Below are 10,647 nucleotides of genomic sequence, written 5' to 3' on the forward strand. Positions count from 1 at the left end.
ATTTTATGTAAAATTGACTTCTTTTTATTTACAGTTGAATTATTTTTATCTAGTTCACATTTTATGTAAAATTGACTTCTTTTTATCTACAGTTCACATTTTTATGTACAGTTGACTTCCTTTTTATTCACAGTGGATTTCTTTATGTAAAATTGACTTATTTTTATTTACAGTTGAATTATTTTTATCTACAGTTCACATTTTTATGTAAAGTTGACTTCCTCTTTATTTATGTAAAGTTGACTTCATTTTATGTAAAATTGACTTCTTTTTATTTACAGTTGAATTATTTTTATCTAGTTCACATTTTATGTAAAATTGACTTCTTTTTATCTACAGTTCACATTTTTATGTAAAGTTGACTTCCTCTTTATTTATGTAAAGTTGACTTCATTTTATGTAAAATTGATTGCTTTTTATTTACAGTTGGCATTTTTACGTAAAGTTAACTTCCTTTTTATTTACAGTTGAGTTCTTTATGTAAATTTGATATCTTTTTATGTGAACTCGACCTCTTTAAGTTGCATTTAAAGCTTCTCTTAAGATGGACTTTTTTTTTTAAGGCCGCCTCAAATCCCGGAACTATCCTCGAGTTATCGCGAGATCACAGTTAAAACGCGTGGAACATCATGGCGGCTCCCTGGACGCTCCATGCGGTGTTTGTTACGCTTTGAGTGATAATTGTGTAGTTCGGTTCCGGTTCGGTGCTTATTTTAGTGAAAGTGCGGGTTGTGAGTGATTTATTTAGAGATTGCGGTGGAACCGGAGCTGAACAGGAGGATCCGCGATGCAACACGACGATGTGAGTCGGACAGAAACTGTGTTTGAGTTCCGGAGCTGAAGCTCGAGCTGCCCACAGCTGGCCACCTGCATCCAGAGAGTTTAATTAATACTGTGTTCATGCATTTCTTCTTCATGTTCAGTATAAATCAGAATAACAGACATCATCATGTCGCTGTGTTTACAGGTGATCTGGGATCTGATCGGAAATAAACTGTTTTGTTCTTATAAAGTAAAGTAAGTATCAGCACACAGCACTTCTCATACACAGCACTAAATCTAATGATGGTGGTTTAAGAGGAATAACACACTCCAGGTTGTGCAGTTCTGGAAAAATAACCAACAACAGATTGGTGTGATGAAGAAGCAGAGTTACTGTTACCAGCCCAATGCTAATGAAATAAATCTATTTCAGTTGTACTACCAAAAAAATTATAGCTTATTTTTTATTTATTATAGAATGATGCATGCTTTTTATCCATTTATAGTTACATTTAATGTACGCAAAGTGTTAACACTGGAGACTCCTTCTCATCTCATCTCATCTCGTTATCTCTAGCCGCTTTATCCTGTTCTACAGGGTCGCAGGCAAGCTGGAGCCTATCCCAGCTGACTACGGGCGAAAGGCGGGGTACACCCTGGACAAGTCGCCAGGTCATCACAGGGCTGACACATAGACACAGACAACCATTCACACTCACATTCACACCTACGGTCAATTTAGAGCCACCAGTTAACCTAACCTGCATGTCTTTGGACTGTGGGGGAAACCGGAGCACCCGGAGGAAACCCACGCGGACACGGGGAGAACATGCAAACTCCGCACAGAAAGGCCCTCGCCGGCCACGGGGCTCGAACCCGGACCTTCTTGCTGTGAGGCGACAGCGCTAACCACTACACCACCGTGCCGCCCGAGACTCCTTCTGTAAACGTTAAATAAATATCTCTATAGAAAACTTCACCATAACAACCATTAGATTTGGGTTTGTTTACTTGTTTTTATTTGTATATGAAGCATCTGTACTGTACAAGTCCCGTGTGTGTGTGTGTGTGTATAGGAAACTACACTACTGTCAGAGCTGCTGTTACAGAAAATGAATCAATCAGAATCAAGAATAAAACCGTGCTGTGGTGTTTTGCAGTGAGCTTGAAATCTGATTGGTGACTTTGATCACTAGACAGGTAGACTGTTTGTTTAATGGGTTGAAGCTTAACACATGTCTGGCTTTCCTCTAAAGAACAAAAACGAAGAATTTCTGCCGGAACGAGTACAACATCACGGGTCTCTGCAACCGCCAGTCATGTCCTCTGGCCAACAGTCAGTACGCCACGGTCCGAGAGGAGAAAGGTGTTACTGCATCACACGCATGAGCTACATAATGAAATACACGATGAATTTACACAACTGTCTCTAACACACGTTATCGTCGAGGTGTTTGTGTAAATCTGACTGTGGTGCGTTTCTCAGGTCGGTGTTTCCTCTACATGAAGGTGATCGAGAGGGCGGCTTTTCCAGCACGTATGTGGGAGAAGGTAGGTCATGGAGCAGTGAAATCTTGATGTTTTTGTGATGATATATACACATGAGCGTTTTACTGGGAAATACGCCACTCATATTTTTCATATGAGCTCCATCCAGGACATGGAGAACCAAAACCGTGACATAAATCTCTTTGTCACTCGTGAGGAAATCGATGATAAATTTGTTTTAATAAATTTAGGCACTTTGTGAATGTGTCGATATAATAAAAAGAAAATTGCACGTTGGCTTGAAGATATGAAGTTTATCTTCTCGTGTTGAAAATTTCGCATTTTTCATACAAAATGCATCACGGATCTGAGTGACACATTTTAAATAGTATTGGCTCTTTTTTTTTTTTTTTTTTGTGGTACAGTGGTGCTTGAAAGTTTGTGAACCCTTTAGAATTTTCAACAACCCCGATTCCAAAAACGTTGGGACAAAGTACAAATTGTAAATAAAAGCGGAATGCAATGATGAAGTTTCAAAATTCCATATTTTATTCAGAATAGAACATAGATGACATATCAAATGTTTAAACTGAGAAAATGTATCATTTAAAGAGAAAAATTAGGTGATTTTAAATTTCATGAAAACAACACATCTCAAAAAAGTTGGGACAAGGCCATGTTTACCACTGTGAGACATCCCCTTTTCTCTTTACAACAGTCTGTAAACGTCTGGGGACTGAGGAGACAAGTTGCTCAAGTTTAGGGATAGGAATGTTAACCCGTTCTTGTCTAATGTAGGATTCTAGTTGCTCGACTGTCTTAGGTCTTTTTTGTCGTATCTTCCGTTTTATGATGCGCCAAATGTTTTCTATGGGTGAAAGATCTGGACTGCAGGCTGGCCAGTTCAGTACCCGGACCCTTCTTCTACGCAGCCATGATGCTGTAATTGATGCAGTATGTGGTTTGGCATTGTCATGTTGGAAAATGCAAGGTCTTCCCTGAAAGAGACGTCGTCTGGATGGGAGCATATGTTGCTCTAGAACCTGGATATACCTTTCAGCATTGATGGTGTCTTTCCAGATGTGTAAGCTGCCCATGCCACACGCACTAATGCAACCCCATACCATCAGAGATGCAGGCTTCTGAACTGAGCGCCGATAACAACTCGGGTCGTCCTTCTCCTCTTTAGTCCGAATGACACGGCGTCCCTGATTTCCATAAAGAACTTCAAATTTTGATTCGTCTGACCACAGAACAGTTTTCCACTTTGCCACAGTCCATTTTAAATGAGCCTTGGCCCAGAGAAGACGTCTGCGCTTCTGGATCGTGTTTAGATACGGCTTCTTCTTTGAACTATAGAGTTTTAGCTGGCGACGGCGGATGGCACGGTGAATTGTGTTCACAGATAATGTTCTCTGGAAATATTCCTGAGCCCATTTTGTGATTTCCAATACAGAAGCATGCCTGTATGTGATGCAGTGCCGTCTAAGGGCCCGAAGATCACGGGCACCCAGTATGGTTTTCCGACCTTGACCCTTACGCACAGAGATTCTTCCAGATTCTCTGAATCTTTTGATGATATTATGCACTGTAGATGATGATATGTTCAAACTCTTTGCAATTTTACACTGGTGAACTCCTTTCTGATATTGCTCCACTATTTGTCGGCGCAGAATTAGGGGGATTGGTGATCCTCTTCCCATCTTTACTTCTGAGAGCCGCTGCCACTCCAAGATGCTCTTTTTATACCCAGTCATGTTAATGACCTATTGCCAATTGACCTAATGAGTTGCAATTTGGTCCTCCAGCTGTTCCTTTTTTGTACCTTTAACTTTTCCAGCCTCTTATTGCCCCGTCCCAACTTTTTTGAGATGTGTTGCTGTCATGAAATTTCAAATGAGCCAATATTTGGAATGAAATTTCAAAATGTCTCACTTTCAACATTTGATATGTTGTCTGTGTTCTATTGTGAATACAATATCAGTTTTTGAGATTTGTAAATTATTGCATTCTGTTTTTATTTACAATTTGTACTTTGTCCCAACTTTTTTGGAATCGGGGTTGTATATTTCTGCATAAATATGAACTCAAACATCATCAGATTTTCACACAAGTCCTAAAAGTAGATAAAGAGAACCCAGTTAAACAAATGAGACAAAAATATTATACTTGGTCATTTATTTATTTATTGGGGAAAATGATCCAATATTACATATGTGAGTGGCAAAAGTATGTGAACCTTTGCTTTCAGTATCTGGTGTGACATCATGCTAGCTGAATATTCCATTCAGCTAGCATGATACTGAACGAGTTGAAGATGAGTAGCTGAGTGGAATATATCTGATATACCACACAAAAAAGCCAGCCAATTTTCTTATTATTATACATACATACACATTCCTTTCAGGTGTTCATGTTTTTTCTCTTTCAAAATTCTCTCAAAATCTTCTTCTGTATTTAACGAAGCAAACCTGGCGGCCATGTTTGTTTACAAATTGTCCCAATCGCTCACTCGCTAGCGTGGAAGTTTTACATCTCTGAGGTGTGACGTTACTCATTCTCCATTGGGTAGAGTGACGTAATACACGCAAGATAAGCGATATGCTAACAATATTGCATGCTATCAAACCAAATGAATGAAACCCGCTAGAAGGGAATAGAACACGTTTTTATTCCATCGATAAAGTGTCCTGTATGGATAATAATTCCTGATATTTCACTCTGATGACGTCCCTCGCAGTGTTTTCCTGCTGACTAGACACATGTTGTCAAAATGGTGAACCGGTTCAGAATTAAAATTCTTTTGAGTAAATTCTTTGTGTGTGTGTGTGAATATCTCATCTCATCTCATCTCATTATCTGTAGCCGCTTTATCCTGTTCTACAGGGTCGCAGGCGAGCTGGAGCCTATCCCAGCTGACTACGGGTGAAAGGCGGGGTACACCCTGGACAAGTCGCCAGGTCATCACAGGGCTGACACATAGACACAGACAACCATTCACACTCACATTCACACCTACGCTCAATTTAGAGTCACCAGTTAACCTAACCTGCATGTCTTTGGACTGTGGGGGAAACCGGAGCACCCGGAGGAAACCCACGCGGACACGGGGAGAACATGCAAACTCCGCACAGAAAGGCCCTCGCCGGCCACGGGGCTCGAACCCGGACCTTCTTGCTGTGAGGCGACAGCGCTAACCACTACACCACCGTGCCGCCCCGTGTGTGAATGTGTCCATATAATATAAAGAACATTACACGGTGGCGTGAAGATATGAAGTTTATCTTGTGTTGAAAATATGTTCACCACTCGAAGATAAACTTCATATCTTTGCACAACTGTGTAATAGCCTCTATATATGTTACTGTGATATACTGTATATAATGAAATAATTTGTTTCATCCAGATATGGAAAATAAAAGCGCTGCTTTAGAGTCTGTATCCTGTTTGCCTGTTTGAAGCCTTTTCTAATGCAAAAAATAAAAACGTTCACCTTTTTTTTTTTTTTTTTTGACGCAAAATGTCTGTCCGTCTGTGGGTCCAAATACTATACATAAGCATAAAAAGGTTGAAGGGAAGATTTCTGCTTTTAAAGCACTAAGGCCATTATTAAAAAATGTTCTGTTTCCGGTCCACCGGCCGGGTGAGTGCCGTTTGTGCGGTTAAATTTTTTTTTTTTTTAACGCCGGATTTTCGACATTTTTTTTCGGGTTCGTAAATCTAAAATCGAACTTGACATTTACGCATTCCGCGCAGAATATAGAATCGAATCAGCTCTGCGCATGCGCCGTGCGGCACAAAAAAATGGCAGCCACCATGAAGGAAGGAGATCCGGAGTTTTCAAACATTTGCTTAAGTGTGAAATCGCAAAATGGTATTCTAGCGAACAACAAAATAGTAAAGATTCAGAAAAACAAATCATTCAGTGATCATTTTAATAGTGTAATTTCATCCGAACTAGGCCTAACGGTCGATTTAGAACTACAAAAAGTCCGTGTGTCGGACATTTTAAGTACCTTTTGTAAAAGTTTTGCAAATGTTGCAGTCAGCATTTAAAATGCGAACTTTAAAGTTTTTGTACAAGTTTCAGTTGATTAAACTGTCATTTTTATTAAATGCGTCTGCTTTTGTAATAAAGTACTGAAAGAAAAAGCAAACACAGCATTGTGATTTCTTATCCATATATATATATAATATTAGTGCTGTCAAAAATGTCGCGTTATCGCGTTAACTTGACTCAATTTTAACGGCGATAATTTTTTTATCACGAGATTAACGCTCTGTGACATGATGTAGGTTTTTAATAAGCTTTTGAAACTGCCAGGAACTTGGAACAGAGACTTTGCTTAGAAAAACGATAGCAGCTAGACTGTAATGCCACGCCCCGCACAGCCAGAGTCCTCTGCCCTCCCCCGAAGAGCCACGGTGCTCGGCTTAGGTTTCGTTTTCCCATCGGCGGCTCCAGCCCGACTTTGCAGTGGCTGTGACAAGACGTGTTATGCTCTGCAATAAAAAAAAAAAACCATTGGTACAACCAGTGTTCGAACTATGCCGATATTTTCGGGGGGTCCCTTTTTTTCCCTTGGGGGGGGGGGGGGGGGGGGTGCTTGCGCTTGTCTCAGAGCGCGGCTCTCCATCGCGTGCTCACTTCGGATATGCAAATGCTTCCCGTTACACACGATTGCTATGTCAATAAACATCATTTTGCCAATATTTTAGAGACCCCCCCAACATTTCCCAAATCATGTTTTCAAGGGATCTCATGTCTGTTTCAGGGGATCTCGGATCCCCCGAGTACCCCCGTAGTTCGAACGGTGAGCAAGCCCATTCACTTTTTTATGCTGATAAGAGAATTACAATGGTTTTTCATGTGACAGAAATGTGCGAATAAATTGCGATTAATCGCGAGTTAACTATGACCGTCGCGACATTAATCGCGATTAAATATTTTAATCGCTTGACAGCACTAATATATATATATATATATATATATATATATATATATATATATATATATATATATTAAAAAAATCCCTCCCGACTGAATTTTTTTGCTCACCCGGTGAACAGGAAACGGATTTTTTTTTTAAGGATGGTCTAATACACACAATGTGTTCACATGCTAGTTATAACTGTGATCTCCCCTCCCCCGTCCAGGTGAAGCTGAATCAGAACTATGAGAAGGCCCTGGAGGAGATCGATACAAACCTCATCTACTGGCCGCGCCACATCCGGCACAAGTGCAAACAGCGTTTCACCAAAATCACACAGTACCTCATCCGTATCCGCAAGCTCACGCTGAAGAGACAGTGAGTCCACGCACCATCCGTCTCTCTCTCTCTCTCTCTCACACACTGTACTTGCTGTAATCTCGGATTTTAAACATAATCACCTATAGATCCGACATCGTCGTCTTGTGTTTTAATACCACGATGGTTTAATTTGTTCACAGGAGGAAGCTTGTTCCGCTTAGCAGGAAGGTCGAGAGGAGAGAGAGGAGGAGAGAGGTGCGTAACTAGAAAGTCGTGTCGGGAGCAATTCGTTTATTTAAATCTTATAACATTTTTAATAACCTCCCCATTTGTTTGTCCATTTCTTTCTTTCAATAAAAGGAAAAAGCCCTGGTCGCTGCTCAGGTGGAGAACGCCATCGAGAAAGAGCTGCTGGAGAGGTTAAAACAGGGCACGGTGAGAATCGCATCACATTCACTGCACAGCAATTATTATTATTTTTTTTAAAGTAACATCTAGGGTTATACTTCCTTTTTTCCATTTAATTATTGTGAAATCAATTCATTTATCAATCTCGATTTCAGTACGGAGACATTTACAACTTCCCCATCCACGCCTTCGATAAAGCTCTGGAGAAACAGGACGTAGAGAGCGAGACGGAAGATGAGGAGGAAGGCGAAGAGGAGGAGGAGGAGGATGAGGTGAGCACGACAGGATATCAATACTACAATAAATCCATTCCATATTATTCTGTCCACGTTCACTGGATATGAGCAATCGTGCGCTCTGATTGGCTGCTCTACTACTAGGATATTAGCTCGTATACCATGAGTACAGAAAAACAAAATGGCAGAGCGTGTTGCTGAACCAACCGAGGACGAAATTAAAAACTACTTGAAAACAAAATCCAAAAAAAAAGCAACAAAACATGGAAAAAAGTATTTGACAGTAGGAACGTTTTTATTTTTTAAATTTCAAGAATTGTTAGAGCATTTTTCGCAAACTGCTCTGGTCACTTCACCACTTTTACATTCTAAGCGGAAATGATGTTGGATGTTTTGTATAAAGTTTTTTTTATTTATCGAATTTGCAAAAAATAAAAATGCTGTTTCTTAAAATCCAGTGAATGTGGATAGAATAAAAGTTATTCCACTCAATCTCGTCGTAAACGGATTATAGCCAACAGCTCATGTACAACTCGATTTCGTGGAGTAAACGTTAAATATCCTTTTATTCTCCGAGGAGAAAAAAGTTCCATATCTCATTAATTGTGCTTGCTAACGACACATTAAGTTACACTGATGTATGAATCGTGTGTGTGTGTGTAGGATGCAGGGAAGAGAGAATTTGTCGCTGACGACGAGTTTGAAGAAAGTGACATCAGTGATTTTGAGGTGAGATTCATGCGCGCTCTCTCTGAATTATAGTTTTTACGTTGTTTATTCCTCACTGCATTTCAAACAAGTCGCACGTTCTCTCACACACACACACACACACACGCACAGGATATGAACAACTTGAAGGCCAGTGATGAGGAGGAGGAAGATGGCTCCAGTGGAGAGGAGGAATCGGAAGAGGAAATGGAGGAAGAGGTTGAGGAAGAGTCAGAATCCAGAGTCAAGTCGAAAGGAAAGACTCCACTCAAAGGACCAGTGAGGAAGAAACGAGCGTACGTGGAGATCGAGTACGAGCAAGAGACGGAGCCAGCGGCTAAAAGCAAGGCTTCGTAGAGACTTTTACACCCACACACACACATTGAACTGTCTATAGTTTGGAAGTAAATCTCTCCACACTGATAAAGTTGAGTGGCTGCGTGTATGGAGAAAATGTGATTGTTTTTTGTGAAAAACATGGTTCTACAATACTTAGCATAAAGCTATTTTTAATCAAACTCTATTGTGTGTGTGTGTGTGTGTGATGCTTATTACATATAGATATAATGCTCTGAACAGATTTAAACTTTTTATAAGTATGAAATGAAGACATTCCATGTCCCAACAGCTAGCCGCTGTGTCTGGGGATCAGGTCGTCGAGGCCCCTGCCTTCGACTGCCACCCAATCCACACTGCACCAGTCCCCTACTGCTACCTCTGTGGGTGGTGAACCCACAGGAGGTCGGGCCCTAATCACCTCTTCGGGCCCGGCCACCAAGCGCTCGCAAACGAGCCCCAACCCCGGGCCTGGCTCCAGGGTGGGGCCCCGGCTGCGCCATACCGGGCGACGTCACGGTCCTTAATTGTTTTTCCATAGGGGTTTTGGTGAACTGCTCTTGGTCTGGCCTGTCACCTAGGACCTGTCTGCCTTGGGAAACCCTGACAGGGCATAATGCCCCCGACAACATAGCTCCTAGGATCATTCAAGCACACAAACCCCTCCACCACAATAAGGTGGCAGTTCTAGGAGGGGCGGATACAAGCGGCCGAAATGAGTTTCCTTCGCAGGGTGGCTGGGCGCTCCCTTAGAGATAGGGTGAGAAGCACAGTCACTCGGGAGGAGCTCGGAGTAGAGCCGCTGCTCCTCCACATCGAGAGGAATCAGTTGAGGTGGCTCGGGCATCTTTTTCGGATGCCTCCTGGACGCCTCCCTGGGGAGGTGTTCCAGGCATGTCCCCCCGGGAGGAGGCCCCGGGCAAGGCAAGTTTATTTATATAGCACATTTCATACACAATGGCAGTTCAATGTGCTTTACAGAAGTAAAAACAAAAACAGTAAACAATAGAGAAATAAAATTACATAAAATAATTTTATTTTTATTCTAAAACAATTAATTAAAAGAATTAAAAGAAAATAATAAGAATTAAACAATAGTAAAAATAAAATGAAGTAGTAGTTCAAATAGGAGGAGAAAAAAGAAACCAGCAGAATAGAATAAAGAATAAAATAGAATAAAGTTAAAGTAAATTTAAAACGTGCAGAGAAAGTAAAGATTATAAAAAATGTAAAGAAGACAATATTAATTATTTAACAGAAAGCATCTGAAAACAGCTTGGTCTTTAACCTAGATTTGAAGCTGCCAACAGCAGGAGCATTTTTAATGTCCTCTGGGAGTTGGTTCCATAGCTGCACTGCATAGTAGCTAAAAGCTGCTTCACCATACTTTTTGTTTTAACAACTGGTTTTAATAGTAAATTTTTCTGTTTTGATCTGGTAGATCTGATTGGGTTAGG

The 10,647-nt window shown here is 40.8% G+C and overlaps 1 protein-coding gene across 1 annotated transcript; it reads left to right on the forward strand.

Moving 5' to 3' along the window:
- Positions 1–603: 603 nt before the first annotated feature.
- On the forward strand, positions 604–9,372 carry mak16 (MAK16 homolog (S. cerevisiae)). The gene is made up of 10 exons (XM_060931222.1): positions 604–802; positions 968–1,017; positions 2,019–2,128; positions 2,249–2,313; positions 7,408–7,559; positions 7,703–7,757; positions 7,863–7,937; positions 8,066–8,182; positions 8,810–8,875; positions 8,987–9,372. Exons 1-10 carry the CDS (start codon positions 788–790, stop codon positions 9,209–9,211), a joined length of 930 nt encoding a protein of 309 aa, XP_060787205.1. The 5' UTR covers positions 604–787; the 3' UTR covers positions 9,212–9,372.
- The last annotated feature ends 1,275 nt before the right edge of the window (positions 9,373–10,647 follow it).

This window comes from Neoarius graeffei, chromosome 10, assembly GCF_027579695.1.
Source record: "Neoarius graeffei isolate fNeoGra1 chromosome 10, fNeoGra1.pri, whole genome shotgun sequence".
Lineage (NCBI taxonomy): Eukaryota > Metazoa > Chordata > Actinopteri > Siluriformes > Ariidae > Neoarius > Neoarius graeffei.

What these genes read in the sequence shown, in the direction of transcription:
- mak16 (XM_060931222.1), top strand. An exon ending in AGGAGGAGGAGGAGGATGAG is followed by an intron (nt 8,183 to 8,809) that starts GTGAGCACGACA and finishes GTGTGTGTGTAG; the next exon opens with GATGCAGGGAAGAGAGAATT. An exon ending in GTGACATCAGTGATTTTGAG is followed by an intron (nt 8,876 to 8,986) that starts GTGAGATTCATG and finishes ACACACGCACAG; the next exon opens with GATATGAACAACTTGAAGGC.